Source organism: Ranitomeya variabilis, chromosome 2 (assembly GCF_051348905.1).
Source record: "Ranitomeya variabilis isolate aRanVar5 chromosome 2, aRanVar5.hap1, whole genome shotgun sequence".
Classification (NCBI taxonomy): Eukaryota; Metazoa; Chordata; class Amphibia; order Anura; family Dendrobatidae; genus Ranitomeya; species Ranitomeya variabilis.
Genome location: NC_135233.1, coordinates 62621362 through 62642088, shown reverse-complemented (window position 1 = coordinate 62642088; position 20727 = coordinate 62621362). Strand labels below are relative to the sequence as shown.

At 45.1% G+C, this 20727-nt stretch overlaps 1 protein-coding gene across 3 annotated transcripts in view; it reads left to right on the top strand.

The window, feature by feature from the left end:
- Nucleotides 1-12728, top strand: part of ASB3 (ankyrin repeat and SOCS box containing 3) — a 130674-nt gene extending 117946 nt beyond the window's left edge. For 2 of the 3 annotated variants that reach the window (XM_077282480.1, XM_077282479.1), the window contains exons 10-11: nucleotides 5800-5927; nucleotides 12229-12728. In XM_077282480.1, the coding sequence (XP_077138595.1) occupies nucleotides 5800-5927; nucleotides 12229-12446 (346 nt within the window). In that variant the 3' untranslated portion in view covers nucleotides 12447-12728. The remainder of the gene's footprint in view (nucleotides 1-5799; nucleotides 5928-12228) is intronic. The other variant, XR_013221020.1, reaches the window with a different exon arrangement.
- The last annotated feature ends 7999 nt before the right edge of the window (nucleotides 12729-20727 follow it).

Sequence of the window (20727 nt, the reverse complement as noted above, 5' to 3'; positions counted from 1 at the left end):
TTCAACAAACCTACTCCCGACAACAAAAAAACTCAATGAAGGTGTCCACCAGGTTGGCGGAAGACTGAAAAGGTTTCTTCCAGCCTGGGAAAAAATTTCAAGCAGTCCCTGGATACTAGGCATAGTACGAGAAGGGCTCAAGCTAAAGTTCCGCATTCCCCCCAACAACCTCTTCATGGTGACACCACAGAGACAGTCTCAAGAACAGTCGGCTCTTCAGGAAGAAATTCTAGGCCTAGTCCAGAAGGAAGTCCTACAGGAAGTCCCACACCAGGAAAGGGGCATGGGCTTCTACTCTCCCCTCTTCCTCCGAAAGAAGCCAGATGGATCATACAGGACGATAATAAATCTCAAAAAGTTAAACAGTTTTCTCGAGATCCCACACTTCAAAATGGAGACAATAAAATCTTGCGTAAAAATACTCTTTCCCAGGTGTTTCATGACGGTTCTAGATCTACGAGATGCATACTATCATGTACCGATCCACAAGGATCATCAAAAGTACCTCCGGCTAGCAGCGAATATCCAGGGGGAGGTGAAACATTATCAGTTTCGGGCCCTCCCATTTGGGTTAGCTGTCGCACCCCGGGTATTCACGAAACTAATGTCGGAAGTGATGGCTCATACGAGAACAGAATATCCTGATAGTTCCCTACCTGGACGACCTCCTTGTAGCAGGGACATCATTCCATCACTGCAAACAGCAGTTGGATTTGGTTATGACTTCTCTGTCAAGTCTAGGTTGGCTGCTGAACCTTACCAAATCCAAAGTAGTCCCATCGCAGGTACAGGAGTACTTGGGGATAGTCCTCGACTCAACCACACAAATGTGTTATCTTCCTCAGGGGAAGATTCAAAAAATGACACAGGCAGCAGTACAGTTGTCAGCATCCCCGGTCACCACGCTCAGGAAAGCCATGTCCCTGCTGGGCTCCATGACATCCTGTATCCCGGCCGTGCAGTGGGCACAGTGCCATTCCCGGGACTTACAATGGGAGACTTTAAGTTCAAGCCTGTGTCTGGGAGGAAATTTAGACGGGCAGTTAAGCATATCACCAACTACGCTACACTCCCTACAGTGGTGGGCGGACCCGATAAATCTTACCAGGGGGGTCCCCTGGTCACTACCAACAGAAAAAATCCTAACGACGGATGCAAGCCCCTGGGGGTGGGGTGCTCATATAGACGGTCAGGTGACACAAGGGAACTGGAGCAAAAATCAAGAACTAACCTCATCAAATATGAAAGAACTGCTAGCGGTAAAACTCGCCCTAATACACTTTCTAAAAATCATCCGCTCCCACCACGTAAAAATCTTCTCGGACAATCAGGTAGTGGTAGCATACCTAAACCACCAAGGGGGTACCAGGTCACAAACACTGATGGAAGAGACCCGATCCATCTTTTACATTGCAGAACACAATCTGAAGTCCCTAACAGCCCTTTACATAAAGGGTTCAGAAAACCAGACCGCAGACTTTCTCAGCAGAACACGCTTGAAACAGGGGGAGTGGGAGCTGAAACAGTCGGTATTCAACCAAATAGTGAAGCGTTGGGGAGAGCCAGAAATAGACCTATTCGCGGACTATCAGAACCGGAAAGTGAGAAAGTTCTGCTCAATCGATCCCCGGGGAGGGCCAGTAGCTCTGGACGCTCTTACAGTCCCCTGGAACTATCGCCTCTCCTACGCGTTCCCTCCAATATCCCTCATTCCCCTAGTCTTGAGGAAAATTCGGGAGGAGGGGGCAACAGTGATAATCATAGCTCCATTCTGGCCTCGCAGAATATGGTTTTCTTGGCTGAGAAAGATGTCCTTAGACAGCCCGTGGGTTCTACCAGACACGCAAAATCTGTTATCCCAGGGCCCAGTGTGTCACCCCAATGTAAAAAGCCTACATATGACAGCTTGGCTTTTGAAAGGAAGCTATTAAGTAGCAAAGGGTTTTCATCCAATCTGGTGTCCACATTACTACAGAGTAGGAAACCCGTAACCACCAAAATATATGGCAAAGTGTGGAAGAAATTCATGTCTGTATCGGGAGCTGACCCAGGGGGGGAAATCCCAATAGATAAAATTCTCGAATTCCTGCAAAAGGGTTTGGAAAAAGGGCTAGCTACAAGTACTCTAAAGGTTCAGGTAGCAGCCTTGGGAGCGCTGTATAATTACGATCTAGCCAGAAACCGATGGATCGTGAGATTCATCAAAGCCTCGGGTAGATCAAGACCGGTTCCTTTGCATAATGCCCCTCCATGGGATTTAAACCTTGTTCTAAATGCACTAACCAAATCTCCTTTTGAGCCCTTGGCAGACGCACCCCTAAAGATTCTATCTTTAAAAACAACACTCTTAGTGGCCCTAACCTCAGCCCGTCGCGTTAGTGACATACAAGCATTGTCCGCGGGCCCTCCCTTCACTCAAATTCTCGAGGACAAAGTCATTCTAAAAACAGACCCGGCTTACCTCCCAAAAGTCGCGTCTCAATTTCACAGGACACAAGAGGTCTCCCTGCCCTCATTCTGTCCCAACCCCAAGAATGAGGGAGAAAAAACACTACATACCCTTGATGTTAGGAGGTGCCTACTCCAATACTTGTCAGCCACTAGGGAGTGCAGGAAGGATAGGGCTCTGTTTGTCTGCTTCCAGGGTCCACGGAAGGGACAGAAAGCGTCAAAAGCTACGCTAGCGAGGTGGATAAGAGATGCCATCGCCCTATCCTACTCTTCCAGCGGGGCGGCCATCCCGGAGAATATAAAAGCGCACTCGACCAGAGCAGTGGCATCATCCTGGGCGGAAAGAGCGGGCGCTTCAATACAACAGATATGTAGAGCGGCCACTTGGTCTTCCCAGTCTACATTTTTCAAACACTACCGCTTAGACTTGACCTCCTCTGATCTCACCTTTGGTCGAAGGGTTCTAGAGGCAGTGGTCCCTCCCTAAAAAAATTACAATCTATGTAAATCTCTCCGTGGTGCCATCATGGGGATAGAGAAAATCGTAGTTACTTACCGATAACGGTATTTCTCTGATCCCATGATGGCACCCGTATATTCCCTCCCTTTTCACACACATGTGTGCACATAATAATAATGTTGATAATTAGTTTAGTCACGGTGCCTCTGTTAAGTTAAAATTGTTAAGCTTAATTGTGTAAATATTAAGTTGCAGCTGAAGTTCTGTATAAGGCTCTGTAAACCAACTGATGTGGGAGAGAGGTACGCCCTTTTTCACCTGTAGGTTTCCTGTCCCTGGGGGCGGACCCCTCTCTCCGTGGTGCCATCATGGGATCAGAGAAATACCGTTATCGGTAAGTAACTACGATTTTTTGCTCTGTGACCAGTAAATGTCATTGCAGACTGGTATTAAACCAGTAATAAAATCAGAGGTAGATTTTTGCCATGTGTAATCTCCTTTTTCTGTGCATACGGATTTCTTTTCGTCCTCCACAAGGGTGCACCCACGGTTCTCCCAAAGTACACTCTGCTCATACAGACAGTAATTCTTCAGTAATTTCCAGCTGCACTTGTCTCTGCCATAGAGAGTAGAGAGACCGGCTCAAAGACCTTATTCTGAAGAGTGAAGTGACTTTTTTCAATGCTTGTTGCAATGAAATATGGAAACTAAAAGTGATAGTTCCGGTACATAGTGTACTGGCAGACATTGGTGTGTGATCCTACCATTCAGTCAAGCAGCATCATTGGTTTTAAACTACTCAAATTCCATTGGAAAAGGAATTGAAAAGTGAGGGTTACCACTAGTGATGAGCGAACGTGCTCTGGTAAGGTGTTACCTGAGCGTGCTCGGGTGCTAACCAAGTGTCCTCGGCATGCTCAAAAAATGTTTGAGTTCCCACTGCTGCATGTCTTGCAGGGAGTGCCTAACAAACAGGAGATCCCTGCATGTGTTGTGGCTGTCAAACAACCGCAAGACATGCAGGGACTCGAACATATTATTCGATCACGCCGAAGACGCTCGGTTGGCACCCGAGCATGCTCAGATAACACCTTATCCCAGCACATTCGCTCATTACTAGTTACCACTACTAGGGTATTTTTTAATTTAGGGTTTTTTTACACTGATTTAGGGTGTGTGCACACGTAGAATGGTCCAGGGCGGATTTGATAAATCCGTAGGGCAAAAACACTGCGTTTTTCCTGCGGATTTACAGCGTTTTTTGTGCGGATTCCACTGCAGTTTTCTATTATGGAGCAGGTGTAAAACCGCTGCGGATTCCGCACAAAGAATTGGCATGCTGCGGAATGTAAACCGCTGCGTTTCCGCGCGTTTTTTTCCGCAGCATGGGCACAGCGTTTTCGGTTTCCCATAGGTTTACATTGTACTGTAAACTCATGGGAAACTGCTGCGGATCCGCAGCAAAATCCGCATCGTGTGCACATAGCCTTAGGCTTTAGCCCCTTCATGACCACTCCACATCACAATACGAAGACTTGTTTGTAGGACAAAAGGCAGTTTTGAATGGCGCCATTCACTTTACCGTATAATGTATTGGAAAATAGGAAAAAAAATTCAAGGATGATAAAATTGTAAAAAAACAAAAACAATAGCGCTGTTGTTTGTTTTTCTAGTGTTGATTGTGTAGTAAAAGGTTAGTTTGTTTACAGCAATACCAAACTTGTATAGTTTATATATTTTAGTAGTTAAAAAAAAAATCTGAAATGTAAAAAAAAGAAAAAGTTGGTTCTTATCACCATTTACTGGGACCCATAACTTTTCTTTATTTTTCTGTTTACGGTCCTGTATGAGCAGTGTTTTGATTGCATTTTTTGGAAAGAAGCGGTGACCAAAACACAGCAATTGTGAAATTTTGATTTTTTTATTTTCTTTTTACAGCATTTACTTTATGGGTTAATTATATATTTTCATAGATGAGACTAGTTAATGATTTAACTAGATACTGGCTTATAGACACGAGTTAATCGGTTCCTGTTCCTTTAAACATCTCGATCTCCTCTAATGAATAATGTGATAAATAGTTAAATTTGTAAATAATTTAGTTAAAAACTATGTTGTCATCTAACCCTCAACAATCACTCTGCTGCTGGTCACTTCGGGCCTCCCTTTTGTGTAACCTGCCGTCTACTCAGTGTTAATAAGTGTAATCCGTCTTTTGCAGTAAAGACAGTTGGAAGGCTTAAAAGAGATGCGAGTTCTGTTCAGGGCATTTAGCCATGGCAGGAGCAATGCCTGCTGAGGAAATGGAAGTTCCAGAACCTGTAGTGCTGGCAGAATCCTGATGTACTGCTCACTTAAAAAAAGTGTATTGCAAGTTGCTTACAGGCATAAAAGTGAGATGAGCATTCAATTTAGGGCATGGAACTATGGCCGTAGCAATGCATGTTGGAAAGTGAGGAAATGGCAGTTCCAGAACCTGTAGTGCTCACTCAAAAAGAGCGTATTGCACTATGCAGACATTGAGAATGGGTACAGCTCTTGAACAAATTATTATGATGGTTTGTGCACCAAAATTAATGTTAACTCGTGGAGGATGATGGCAGCGAGAACATGCTACAGATTGTATATGAAAGGATGAGAATATTTTATCAATTCTTCCAACAAGTCTTTTGACACAACAATGTGCTGACACTTAATGGAGCCCAATAAAATGCATATGATAAGTTTCAATTATTATTTTCTCCCAGTCAGTGCTTTGACCATGTGTTTATCTGTCCCTTCAGTGCTCGCAGTGTGATCTTACCAACACGTACAGAACTAATTAGTGTGTATTTACAGGACGCTGTTTTACATCTTGTTACAATTTATTTATTTTTTTTATCGTGCAGGATTTTTTTTTCAAATAACGAAGTTATTAATTTTACACTGGAGTTCACTAATTGGAAGACGCTTTCTGCCGATGTGGAGTTGCTTCTGTCCACCCACGCAAAACATTTTACTCCACAAAAGCATTTCGGTAAGCAAACAAGTGTCAGATGAATTCTCTGTGCCGGGGCTTATAGTGTTTGCAGGTGGGGAAAGCGCTTCAGGGCATTTCCTGAGACGGCAGCAGGCCACGATGTCTCAGCGGAGATGGTTGAAGGTGATGTTTTAGGCTGGAATAACCATACCTGTTTTTGCAGGCAAAAATAGTATTATTGGAAGGCACATATATGTGAAGAAGAAGCCGTACAGATGACTGCGTGGAGATATGTGTCGTGAGGATTCAGATCAGTCCATCTTGCAGAGTTATTTTTGCCGTCAATATTCAGAAACCCGTACGAACCCTATCGTACTCAACGGAGCTGTGTCTTGGTTTCTGAATATTGACTATCACAATAGTTGTTATTTTGACAGTCAGATCTGACGGCATTGCCGATGGATCTTCCAAAGCAAACCTGAACAGAGTCGTAGGGCTTTTCGCACATGGTGTATTTGGTTCTTAAAAAAGTTGGCCACAACTTGGACAACGTCTTGTCATACTCTTCGCTTGCCCCCCATAAAATAAAGTTTATACTCCCCTCCCGTGCCAGCTCTGTTCTTGCGGAGTCGACTCTCGTTCTCCCCGCTGCTACCGTGCGGTTGTTGTGACGTCGGCACCCAATCAGCGCTGCCGTCACTGTCCCCGCTGAATTGGTCATAAAGAGGAGGTCAGAGATCCGCTGCAATCCGGACTTCCTCTTCTTGTTCGATTTGTCCAAAGGCGGGGACAGTGAGGTCAGCGCTGTTTGGGCATCAGCGTCACTTGTCAAAATAACAGGAGCGCCAGGAGAGCAACTGCTGACACCGTGGGAACGGCGCCAGCAAGGGAGGCGAGTACAAGCGTCATTATTTTCTGGGGTCCACACATTTTGATCAAGAAGGCGTTGTCCGAGTAGTGGACAACCCCTTTAAAATGGGCAGCATTTTACAGAACCAGCATAAGTAATGAGATTTCTGAAATCTCATGCCCCCCACGCTGCATTGTTTTTTTTTTCCATGTGTATTTTGAGCAATGTAAATTTGTCCATTGTTTTGCAGTGCTTTTCACCTATACAAATGAAAAAGTAAAAGTTGCAAGAAAAAATATACATAAAAGCGTGACCAGTGGGAAAACTTGGTTTTTGGATCAGAAAGAAACATTGCAATAACACCACGTGAGCACGTCCTCATAGTCAATCGGGTGAACATACCCTTGTAGTCTGAGGCTGCACTCCTCTGCTTCCATGCATGAAGTTCCATTGTTTTTACACGCTAATTAGCGACAAGCGAGTTTGCTCGTTACTCAAGATTTCCGAGCATGCTCGGGTGTTCTCTGAATATTTTGGGCGTGCTTGGAGATTATGTTTGAGTCCCTGCAGCTGCATGATTTGCGGCTGCTAGACAACCTGAATACATGTGTGGATTTCCTAACAAACAGGCAACCCCCACATGTATTCAGGCTGTCTAGCAGCTGTAAATCATGCTGCTGTGGCGACACAAACTAAATCTCCGAGCATGCCCAAAATACTCTGAGAACACCTGAGCATGCTCGGAAAACCAAGTAACAAGCAAACTCGCTCACCACTAACTCTAATAATCCATAATTAACTATGATGGTGAACTAAAAGCTGTCGTGAGATACCAGAGTACAGTTTTTTGAGACATTAAAAAATTATAAAATAAAATCCGTCTCACCGTGATTGCATCTTCAGGGTGTTCGGAACCTTGTCAAGGCGTGGAAAATGCAAAATGAAGAGACTCCATGAACTGTGATTCTTTATTCACATAAGCAATTCGGAGGACATACACAGCGATACAAATTCTCATGACCCACATTCTCTAAAATACAAAGTGAATCATCTTAACTTAAGCCCTCTTAGAAATCATTTCTAGTGATAGGCGAACCCTAACAATAAAGTTCGGGGTCCATGATGAACACCTACTGATTGGGCACGGACTTCAACAGGAAGTCTGCGTTATTGTTCGGTACCCCGAACACCGGGTGTTTCTCGCTTTCCGATTGCAGCTGTGGGCTCACACTGTCATTTGACAGCACGGCAAACACTGCCTATGATCGGCGGTAAAATCATTACCACTGGTCAGATAGCTGGCAGTTGTAATCAGACGTAAAAAGTTTCCCTGTATATTTGATAACCAGCATGGCAAAATTGACAGCTGCGGGCTGCAACGCTCAGCTGTCAGCTTCAGCAAGGCTGGTTATCAAGAATAAGAATCTTTAAAATTATTTAAATAAATCATTTTTAAAAATGGTGTGGGGTCCCCCTGATTTTTTTAAAACCAGGCAGCTGGGGGCTGGTATTCTCAGGCTGATAAGGGGCCATGGATATTGCCCCCCAGTCTAAAAATAGAAGCCCGCAACCGCCCAGAAAAGGTGCATCTATTAGATGAAGTGGTGGCAAGTGAGGTTCATATTTGTGGGGTTGATGTCACCTTTCTATTGTCAGGTGACATCAAGCCCACGGCATAGTAATGGTGAAATCGGATCTCACTCATCCATTCAAATCTATGGGTGCGTGGAAAACATCGGACTGCACCCGGATGTTATCTGAGTGCAGCTCGATTAGTACGGATTCACACGATGGAGAGGATGGAGAAATTTTGTTCTCCATCTTCTCACTGTTGTACGATTCTCTCATCTGCGAAAAGCGGAACACACTATGCTGAATCTGATCAGAGTCTCATCTGAGTATCATGTGCCTAATCAATACGATTCTCTCGTATGTGAGAATCTATGCTCGTGTGACCCCAGCCTACGCGTGCATCTTCAGGCACACAGACCGTGATTCATTAGGACTGATGTTTTGCTTGCCAGTTGATGACAGGTGACTGGAGTAAGAGGCGCCCCTTAATGAATTTGGCGCATCCTTCAGTTGCCATGCGCCTTCTTGAGAACTGGATTACTTTCCTGTCTCTCTTTATGTTTTACTTGTGGTTTAAATTATGGTGGATTTACAAGACCAGTCTCGGCCAAGCCCCCTTTCCGCTAAGCTTATCCCACTTTTCAAAAAGTTGGTGGGGCGGGCGTAAAAACATCAAAAGTCACACTTTTTTTTCGCACTATTGTGAGTTATGACATTTCAAACAGTTTTTATGCGAGATTTCTTGAAAAATCCGATGAATCGGGGCTGTAATCTCAAGCTCTTGACCCACGGAGAATAATTCCAGCCCATCCATGGGAATAGACTGTGGGACCCTCGGAGAATTCACGATGCTTTGCTACGTACAGATTATCTTCTCCGTCTAGGAGACTGGAACTCTTTAAGTTTTAAACTTCTCACAAAAGTCTTTAAAAGTTTCGGAACTTCTTCGACTAAAAATAGAATGGATTGGAATTTTTTTTCTTTTTTATTATTTTTTTTCTTCTTTTTACAGTGCAGCCCTGACAGACTTTATAAATGATGATTTCCAATGTTTCTTGTCAGCACATAAAGTTAGCGAGGAGCTGGAGCTTGTATAACAAGCTTGACAATCGTAAACCTCCTGGCTCCTATAAGAACACGCTGTAACTGCTCAGTTAAAGACTGCCTAATACTTGCAAACAGCCAGTCCAAAACTTTATAAATGTATTCACACTGTAATCCTCCGGGAAAAAAAAAAATGAAGATGGAAAAAGAAATATAATCCTTATGTAAAATATCTATTGAGGAGGTGATGGATGAAGCAAAAGGCTTTGAAATTCTTTTGATGTGTACTCAGCCAGCAGTGTCATGAAAGGATAGAGGTGAATGAGAAGAGTGGCACTGGTGCCTTCTCGAATGCAAACGTTGAGGATAATTGAAAGTAGCAGGATACAGGGTTGGCATTCATGAGTTTTACAATAAAAATGTTAATACGTTTAGCTAAATCCCAAATTATCAATTGTACAAAGCAGAATACGCATAGCCACTGCCAGGATCTAATAGCTTCCCTGCCTATGGCCGGTTCCACATGTTTGACATTTACGATCTCGAGTACAATCCGCAATGTCCAGACCGCCTGCAGGTCTCCTAGCCTGAGCTCAACAGCGTTATAGGCTTGTATAAGGCTGCTGAGTTCAGTTCAGGTGACCCGAGGCCGGTCTACATATCAGACCATGAAAAAATTCTATCCATATCCACTTTTTATCATAAAGAATAAAACAAGCTTTTTCAATCTCATAATGGAAAAATCATATAAAAAAATACATAAATACTACTTGTATCAAAGAACTTTAAAGTTGACCATACGTTAGAGCTAATGCAAGGAAAAATGATTAGTATGGTGTAAAGAAAATGAATACAGAACACGAATTATAGGTCTAAAGTTTCATACACATTGTGGGGGTTCGCTATCTCTGGCAGCGGTTCAAGTAGACACAGGCAGCAAGTTCTCGGGTTCAAATAGGGAGTGGTGTAGTGATGAGCGAGTGTACTCGTTGCTCGGGTGGTCTCCAAGTATTCGTAACTGCTCGAGATTAAGTTTTCATCGCCTCAGCAGCATGATTTGCGGCTACTAGACAGCTTGAACACATGTGGGGATTCCCTAGCAACCAGGCAACCCCCACATGTACTCAGGCTGGGTAGTAGCTGTAAATCATTAAGCTGCGGTAATGACAACTAAATCTCTGAACACTAACAAATATTCAGAGACCACCCGAGCATGCTCTGGAAAACCCGAGGAGCGAGTATACTTGCTCATCACTAGAGTGGTGTATTAAAAGTCCATAAACCTTCTAAGCTCACACAGCAAAACAGCCTTGGCATGGCACAAAGGGAAATAATCAGAACTGTCCAAGATGCGGGTTCTCAGAGCGGACTCACCCGTTCAAAGGTAAATCCAGACTTGACCTTTAGCAGAGGCTGACCAGTATACAACAGATCTTTTTACCTCCACACACAGTCACCCTCTGAGGCAGCTGAGCTGCCTTAAATAGGCCATTAAAACCCCAGTGTGGAGATATGGAAAAAGCCAGTCCCACCCAGGTCTTCTGCCCACTCCTAAAACCCGGACCCAAAAATCCGGGCCTATTAAATAGCATCTCAGTAACTACTTTGGAGCCTTCATATCAAGGCTAACCTACTCCGTGACACACATGCTTCATCCAGGACCTGTCCAGCTGCATCCTTACAGCAGCCATATTATACCTCTGTACAAGCTCCAGTTTGCATAGCATGGGCACCCATAGTAGTATGTGTTCTCATGATGTACCTCCAATTTAATTTAAAAGATTTTTTCTGCCAAAGTTAGATAGAAAACCAAGAATAACACAATCCTGGATGGGATGTTGCCTTGGTAAGGATTTCTTCACTGTCAGTAATACTTTTGATGGAAGTGTAGCTCCACTATACAGAGTGACTAGAACTTCAGTCTATAGGATTTCTGTGTACATGTTCACGTATTTCATATTCTGTCAGTTTCTATAAAAAAGGTTCACTTGTACCAAGTACCGACAAATGTACCCAACTTGGGTGCAGAATAGACCAACTATGTTCCCACAGTAAGCCTGCATATTCCCCAGTATTAGACAGGAACTTAGGAACAGTGGAGTAATATAAAAATATCTACGCTTAAGTGTTCGCTAAACTCAAAACGCATCAAATGTATATTTTTTATGCCCATGCTACTATTTTAATGAAGTTATAATAAAGTATTTTTTGCTTTTAATTCGCTTTGCTCGATTAAAAGACCTCTTTCCACCAGAATAGCAGAGCCCGAGCTGCCGAGTGCTGGTTGAGAAGTGCACACGTCGCAGATTTTTGCTTGCAGTGTATTACAGAAAATAATTACATTCGATTTTCTACACATAAATATACCTGATATTTGAAATCGGCAAAATCTCAGTTCTCGATGCAAGTTTTCATTGTCAATTTTCCTTGCATGGGGTGAATTCTGCAGAAAATTCGAGGCATGCTGATTTTTCTAAAGGTAACCATACGCATTAGGCTAAAGTCGTCCGAACTCGCTGATGTTGTCGGGATTGACCGTCGGTCATGACATTGGTCGGGCAGTTAGAACTTTACCGCCAGACCCTTTTTTGTTCTTTGTACCGCCAGACCCTTTTGTTCTTTGGGACACAAGCTGCTGCCAGAGTCATTCGGCAGCAGCTTCCTCCTTTCCCCGTTTATTTGAGAGAAATGATCATGTGTATGGGGGAGTCAGAAATTGCCGTCTGCCAAATTAAGGCTCGGCAGTCAGCTATCATGGGTATGGAAAGTGTGCTGGTGCCCCAAAACTTTTGCTGGAAGATGAGCAACATACGTCATCATTGGTCACACTCTGCAAAGTTTTATATGCCTCTTAAAATATATTTTTTTCTTTTTTTTTCTCCCCCTGCACAGCATCCCTCCCGTCACTGATGCATCTCTGTCGGCTACAGATCCGCTCCCTCTTGAAAACTGAGCATTTACGGTCTAATAAATTCATATCTCAGCTGCCTCTTCCTGTCTGCCTTCAAGATTATCTGCAGTATTCTGATGTGCTACATCACTACGGTGTTGCCAGAAAAGATGATTCTCCTGAGGATAACCTGGAAAATATCTCTCAAGCAAGTGATTGATGGAAATCCGTACATCACCTTGACTGGACATTAGTACGCTGCTCTAGGCTGAGCTGCATTTCCAAGTGCGTTTTATAAAGAGCCGTTCTTGTGTCCCGGACTGAGACTTTTTGCTACCATATGTAAATCTGACATTTAAGGAGCAAGGAGTGGAGATGTAAATATGTAAAAAGTGTCGTATAAATGCTTTGTTCCATTGTCTTTTTTTTGGAACCTTCATGGGCATCAAAGTTTGCACTCATTTCCCAAACAAAAGACATAATTCAGCTGGTTCTTGACTCCAGACACCTCTTTTTGTTAAGTTTTATTCCAATACGGCCTCGTAGCGTGATTAATTTATATCTTAATATAACTGTCATTTTAGATGGGTCGTAATGCGTCCGGCTCCCCTGTAGGGTGGAAATGAATATCCGGAAACTGACACAGAGAACTGATGTAAGAGTATATCATATCTAACAATGGGATTTAGATTTCCCTCTTCTTTCTAGGTTGTGCAAACCTTAAAGGTGTTAACTACTTTATTGTAACAAATGTGCTGGAGGACATTTTACGGACACTTATTATGTGGATATTACAGGTTTTCCTCTTGTACTTGTTAGTGCTGCTTTCCTCACTGACTGCGCAGATCTCCTGTCCATATAATGGTTTATGGAGGAGTGTGTAACCCCACGTGTCCATCAACCTCCTCTAATTGAAAAGTAGTGATGGACAAGTCTGGTCACATCCTCCTCTGAGCAGATATTTGAGAACAGAAGTAATTGAGGAAGGAGGAGAACCTGTAATGCTGATATATATGCGCGAGTTCCACAAAATCATGTCTGCAACACATTTATTCAAATTAAAGAAAAAGTGAACCGCTCCATTAACGTAATCCCCAAAATAACTATCCCTTTAAGCCTTTTTCCAGCCGGGGGCCGTTTGGAAATTTCTACCATCATCCGGGGGCCACATAAAAATGATCACCTTGAAAATTACTGTGGTATATTTAGTCAAACAATTAATTACGGTAACTCACCCTTAATGTGACGGCTGGAGCTGCTTCTCTTTGGTGCAGCTGTGATGTTAGGTGATACTGATCATGTTTGGGGGGGCACAAAGATCAAAGGATGGCACATAGCTGGGGGCACAGAGATCACGAAGGGGCACATAGCTGGGGGCACATAGCTGGAGGGGACATAGATCACAGGGGGCACAGATCACATGGGAGCACATATCACAGGTGGGTACATAGGGGGGCACAGGGATCACAGGGGGGCACAAAGCTGGGAGCCACAGAGAACACAGGGATGCACATAGCTGGGGGGCACAGAGATCACAGGGGGGACATATAGTTGGAGGGCACAGAAATCACAGGAGGGGCATATAGCTGGAGGGGACAGAGATCACGGGGCACAGATCACATGGAAGCATAAATATCGCAGGGGCACAGGAATCACGGGGACACACAGATCACAGGGGGACACAAAGCGGGGAGCCACAGAGATCACAGGGGGCATATAGCTGGAGGGGAAGAGAGATCACAGGGGGAACAGAGATCACAGGGGGACACATAGCTGGTGGCACAGAGATCACGGGGCATATAGCTGGAGAGCACAGGAATCACGGGGGCATATAGGTGCGGGGGGGCGGCAGAGAGATCACAGGGGTGCACATAGCTGGGGCACAGAGATCACGGGCCATATAGCTGGAGTGCACAGGAATCACAGGGGGCATATAGCTGAGAAGGGCAGAGATTACAGGGGGAACAATTACTGGGGGGGCGCAGAAATCACAAAGGACACAGCTGGGGGCACAGGGATCACAGGAGGGGCTCAGAGATGACATGGGGGCACATAGCTGGGATGCACAGAGATCACAGTGGGCTTATAGTTGTGGGAGCAATGAGATCCTATTGGGGCACATAGCGGGGGGCACATAGCTGAGGGGCACAAGGATCACAGGAGGGGCACAGAGATGACATGGGGGCACATAGCTGGGAGGCAGAGAGATCACAAGGGGCACATAGCTGAGGGGCACAGATCACCTGCAGACACAGCTACCAGCACAGAGATCTCTCTGGCAGCAGCTCCTCTTCCGTGACAGAAGGCTGGGAGAGGATTGGGTGCTAACCCCGCCCACCCTCATGATATCATTCATGTGCAGGGCAGGCAGCGTTCTGTGATGAACGCTGCGTACCGTGCACTTGTAGTTAAAGGGCCGGCAGAATGCGGCTGCCACGCGGGCATTTTGGACTTCGGGGACCTTCCTGCGGGCCGCATGAAAAGCCACCTCCTGCGGCCCGTGGGCCGGAGGTTCTCCACCCTTGCTTTAAGGTATGGCCAGGCCATTAGTGCTAAAGTCCCCCTTACAGAGCAGCTTTCCATTCTGGCCTTCATAGGGGATCTCGTGCAAGTGGTGACTCCCCATCTATAACTTTCCTGCTCAGGATCTCGATCCAAATAGGACAAGATGGACTAAAAGTTTATTTTCTGCTTGGCCACCCTCAGTGTCTGCACAGGATGACACATTCTGCAGTTTTCTTCTGCATTGTTTCTTCATGTAACAGGTCAGTAATATCCTGTACCACTTTACATAGTATGAGAAAATGTGAAACCATCACCAGCATTATTGGCATAAACTGGGTGAGGTGGATTTTCTAAGCCCAAGGTCCAGGTGGGCACATGTGTTGTGAAATTGGATTTTGGGCTCCCCCGGTGGCCACTGGTGGAATTGAACTGGTGTGCATCATCCTCTCTGTTCACCTGTTTCCATCAGGATGTGGGAGTCGCTATTTAGCCTTGCTCCTCTGTCACTTCCATGCCGATCAACATTGTAATCAGAAGCCTTTCTGTGCATGTTCCTGCTGCTAGACAACTCCCAGCTAAGTTGGACTTAGTCCTTGTTTGTTTTTGCATTTTGTTCCAGTTCACAGCTGTAGTTTCGTTTCTGTGTCTGGAAAGCTCTTGTGATCTGAAATTGCCACTCTGATGTTATGAGTTAATACTAGAGTCTTAAAGTAATTTCAGGATGGTATTTTGATAGGGTTTTCAGCTGACCATGAAAGTGCCCTTTCTGTCTTCCTGCTATCTAGTAAGCGGACCTCAATTTTGCTAAACCTATTTTCATACTACGTTTGTCATTTCATCTAAAATCACCGCCAATATTTGTGGGGGCCTCTGTCTGCCTTTCGGGGAAATTTCTCTAGAGGTGAGCCAGGACTATATTTTCCTCTGCCAGGATTAGTTAGTCCTCCGGCCGGCGCTGGGCGTCTAGGGATAAAACGCAGGCTACGCTACCCGGCTACTGTTAGTTGTGCGGCAGGTTTAGTTCATGGTCAGTTTAGTTTCCATCCTTCCAAGAGCTAGTTCTTATGTTTGCTGGGCTATGTTCTCTTGCCATTGAGAACCATAACAGTTTGACCGGCCTAAAAGGGTTAAATTAATTGACAGAGAAAGGAGAGAAAAGAGAAGTCTGCTGAAGATTTTTTTTTTTTTTTTTTCAGTTCTGAGTGTGCTTGTAATTGAATCTCTTGCAAGTCTGCCTATATTGCAGCCTTTCTCTCTCTCTCTCCTTCTAATCCTGGAATGGCTCTGTGTTCACCTGTTTAAAATGGATATTCAGAGTTTAGCTGCAGGTTTGAATAATCTCACCACGAAAGTTCAAAACTTACAAGATTTTGTTGTTCATGTTCCTATATCTGAACCTAGAATTCCTTTGCCTGAATTTTTCTCGGGGAATAGATCTTGCTTTCAAAATTTCAAAAATAATTGCAAGTTGTTTTTGTCCCTGAAATCTCGCTCTGCTGGAGATCCTGCTCAGCAGGTCAGGATTGTGATTTCTTTGCTCCGGGGCGACCCTCAGGATTGGGCTTTTGCATTGGCTCCAGGGGATCCTGCGTTGCTCAATGTGGATGCGTTTTTTCTGGCCTTGGGGTTGCTTTATGAGGAACCTCAGTTAGAACTTCAGGCGGAAAAGGCCTTGATGTCCCTATCTCAGGGGCAAGACGAAGCTGAAATATACTGCCAGAAATTCCGTAAATGGGCAGTGCTTACTCAGTGGAATGAGTGCGCCCTGGCGGCGAATTTCAGAGAGGGTCTCTCTGATGCCATTAAGGATGTTATGGTGGGGTTCCCTGTGCCTGCGGGTCTGAATGAGTCCATGACAATGGCTATCCAGATCGATAGGCGTCTGCGGGAGCGCAAACCTGTGCACCATTTGGCGGTGTCTACTGAGAAGACGCCAGAGAATATGCAATGTGATAGAATTCTGTCCAGAAGTGAACGGCAGAATTTTAGACGAAAAAATGGGTTGTGCTTCTATTGCGGTGATTCAACTCATGTTATATCAGCATGCTCTAAGCGTACTAAGAAGCTTGATAAGTCTGTTTCAATTGGCACTTTACAGTCTAAGTTTATTCTATCTGTGACCCTGATTTGTTCTTTATCATCTATTACCGCGGATGCCTATGTCGACTCTGGCGCCGCTTTGAGTCTTATGGATTGGTCCTTTGCCAAACGCTGTGGGTATGATTTGGAGCCTCTTGAAACTCCTATACCCCTGAAGGGGATTGACTCCACCCCATTGGCTAGCAATAAACCACAATACTGGACACAAGTAACTATGCGGATTAATCCGGATCACCAGGAGATTATTCGCTTTCTTGTGCTGTATAACCTACATGATGTGTTGGTGCTTGGATTGCCATGGCTGCAATCTCATAACCCAGTCCTTGACTGGAAAGCTATGTCTGTGTTAAGCTGGGGATGTAAGGGGACGCATGGGGACGTACCTGTGGTTTCCATTTCATCATCTATTCCCTCTGAGATTCCTGAATTCTTGACTGAATATCGTGACGTTTTTGAAGAACCTAAGCTTGGTTCATTACCTCCGCACCGGGAGTGCGATTGTGCCATAGATTTGATTCCGGGTAGTAAATACCCTAAGGGTCGTTTATTTAATCTGTCTGTGCCTGAACATGCTGCTATGCGAGAATATATAAAGGAGTCCTTGGAAAAGGGACATATTCGTCCTTCGTCATCTCCCTTAGGAGCCGGTTTTTTCTTTGTGGCTAAGAAAGATGGCTCTTTGAGGCCGTGCATTGATTATCGGCTTTTGAATAAGATCACGGTTAAATATCAATATCCGTTGCCACTGCTGACTGATTTGTTTGCCTGCATAAAGGGGGCCAAGTGGTTCTCTAAGATAGATCTTCGTGGGGCGTATAATTTGGTGCGAATTAAGCAGGGGGATGAGTGGAAAACCGCATTTAATACGCCCGAGGGCCACTTTGAGTATTTGGTGATGCCTTTTGGTCTTTCAAATGCCCCTTCAGTCTTTCAGTCCTTTATGCATGACATTTTCCGTGATTATTTGGATAAATTTATGATTGTGTATCTGGATGATATTTTGATTTTTTCGGATGACTGGGACTCTCATGTCCAGCAGGTCAGGAGGGTTTTTCAGGTTTTGCGGTCTAATTCCTTGTGTGTGAAGGGTTCTAAGTGCGTTTTTGGGGTTCAAAAGATTTCCTTTTTGGGATATATTTTTTCCCCCTCTTCCATCGAGATGGATCCTGTCAAGGTTCAGGCTATTTGTGATTGGACGCAACCCTCTTCTCTTAAGAGTCTTCAGAAATTTTTGGGCTTTGCTAACTTTTATCGTCGATTTATTGCTGGTTTTTCTGATGTTGTTAAACCATTGACTGATTTGACTAAGAAGGGTGCTGATGTTGCTGATTGGTCCCCTGCTGCTGTGGAGGCCTTTCGGGAGCTTAAGCGCCGCTTTTCTTCCGCCCCTGTGTTGCGTCAGCCTGATGTTGCTCTTCCTTTTCAGGTTGAGGTCGACGCTTCTGAAATCGGAGCTGGGGCGGTTTTGTCGCAGAGAAGTTCCGATTGCTCCGTGATGAGACCTTGTGCTTTTTTCTCGCGTAAATTTTCGCCCGCCGAGCGGAATTATGATGTTGGGAATCGGGAGCTTTTGGCCATGAAGTGGGCTTTTGAGGAGTGGCGTCATTGGCTTGAGGGGGCTAGACATCAGGTGGTGGTATTGACTGACCACAAAAATCTAATTTATCTTGAGTCCGCCAGACGCCTGAATCCTAGACAGGCGCGCTGGTCGTTGTTTTTCTCTCGGTTTAATTTTGTGGTGTCCTACCTGCCGGGTTCTAAGAATGTTAAGGCGGATGCCCTTTCTAGGAGTTTTGAGCCTGACTCCCCTGGTAATTCTGAACCTACAGGTATCCTTAAGGATGGAGTGATATTGTCTGCCGTTTCTCCAGACCTGCGGCGGGCCTTGCAGGAGTTTCAGGCGGATAGACCTGATCATTGCCCACCTGGTAGACTGTTTGTTCCTGATGATTGGACCAGTAAAGTCATTTCTGAGGTTCATTCTTCTGCGTTGGCAGGTCATCCTGGAATCTTTGGTACCAGGGATTTGGTGGCAAGGTCCTTCTGGTGGCCTTCCCTGTCTCGAGATGTGCGAGGCTTCGTGCAGTCTTGTGACGTTTGTGCTCGGGCCAAGCCTTGTTGTTCTCGGGCTAGTGGATTGTTGTTGCCCTTGCCTATCCCGAAGAGGCCCTGGACGCACATCTCGATGGATTTTATTTCGGATCTTCCTGTTTCTCAGAAGATGTCTGTCATCTGGGTGGTGTGTGATCGTTTCTCTAAGATGGTCCATTTGGTTCCCCTGCCTAAGTTGCCTTCTTCTTCCGAGTTGGTTCCTCTGTTTTTTCAAAATGTGGTCCGTTTGCATGGTATTCCGGAGAATATCGTTTCTGACAGAGGTACCCAATTCGTGTCTAGATTTTGGCGAGCATTCTGTGCTAGGATGGGCATAGATTTGTCTTTCTCGTCTGCTTTCCATCCTCAGACTAATGGCCAGACCGAGCGGACGAATCAGACCTTGGAGACATATTTGAGGTGTTTTGTGTCTGCAGATCAGGATGATTGGGTTGCTTTTTTGCCTTTAGCGGAGTTTGCCCTCAATAATCGGGCCAGCTCTGCCACCTTGGTGTCTCCCTTTTTCTGTAATTCGGGGTTTCATCCTCGATTTTCTTCTGGTCAGGTGGAATCTTCGGATTGTCCTGGAGTGGATGCTGTGGTGGAGAGGTTGCATCAGATTTGGGGGCAGGTAGTGGACAATTTGAAGTTGTCCCAGGAGAAGACTCAGCTTTTTGCCAACCGCCGGCGTCGGGTTGGTCCTCGGCTTTGTGTTGGGGACTTGGTGTGGTTGTCTTCTCGTTTTGTCCCTATGAGGGTTTCTTCTCCCAAGTTTAAGCCTCGGTTCATCGGCCCGTACAAGATATTGGAGATTCTTAACCCTGTGTCCTTCCGTTTGGACCTCCCTGCATCTTTTTCTATTCATAATGTTTTTCATCGGTCATTATTGCGCAGGTATGAGGTACCGGTTGTGCCTTCCGTTGAGCCTCCTGCTCCGGTGTTGGTTGAGGGCGAGTTGGAGTACGTTGTGGAAAAAATCTTGGACTCCCGTGTTTCCAGACGGAAACTCCAGTATCTGGTCAAATGGAAGGGATACGGTCAGGAGGATAATTCTTGGGTGACTGCCTCTGATGTTCATGCCTCCGATTTGGTCCGTGCCTTTCATAGGGCTCATCCTGATCGCCCTGGTGGTTCTGGTGAGGGTTCGGTGCCCCCTCCTTGAGGGGGGGGTACTGTTGTGAAATTGGATTTTGGGCTCCCCCGGTGGCCACTGGTGGAATTGAACTGGTGTGCATCATCCTCTCTGTTCACCTGTTTCCATCAGGATGTGGGAGTCGCTATTTAGCCTTGCTCCTCTGTCACTTCCATGCCGGTCAACATTGTAATCAGAAGCCTTTCTGTGCATGTTCCTGCTGCTAGACAACTCCCAGCTAAGTTGGACTTAGTCCTTGTTTGTTTTTGCATTTTGTTCCAGTTCACAGCTGTAGTTTCGTTTCTGTGTCTGGAAAGCTCTTGTGATCTGAAATTGCCACTCTGATGTTATGAGTTAATACTAGAGTCTTAAAGTAATTTCAGGATGGTATTTTGATAGGGTTTTCAGCTGACCATGAAAGTGCCCTTTCTGTCTTCCTGCTATCTAGTAAGCGGACCTCAATTTTGCTAAACCTATTTTCATACTACGTTTGTCATTTCATCTAAAATCACCGCCAATATTTGTGGGGGCCTCTGTCTGCCTTTCGGGGAAATTTCTCTAGAGGTGAGCCAGGACTATATTTTCCTCTGCCAGGATTAGTTAGTCCTCCGGCCGGCGCTGGGCGTCTAGGGATAAAACGCAGGCTACGCTACCCGGCTACTGTTAGTTGTGC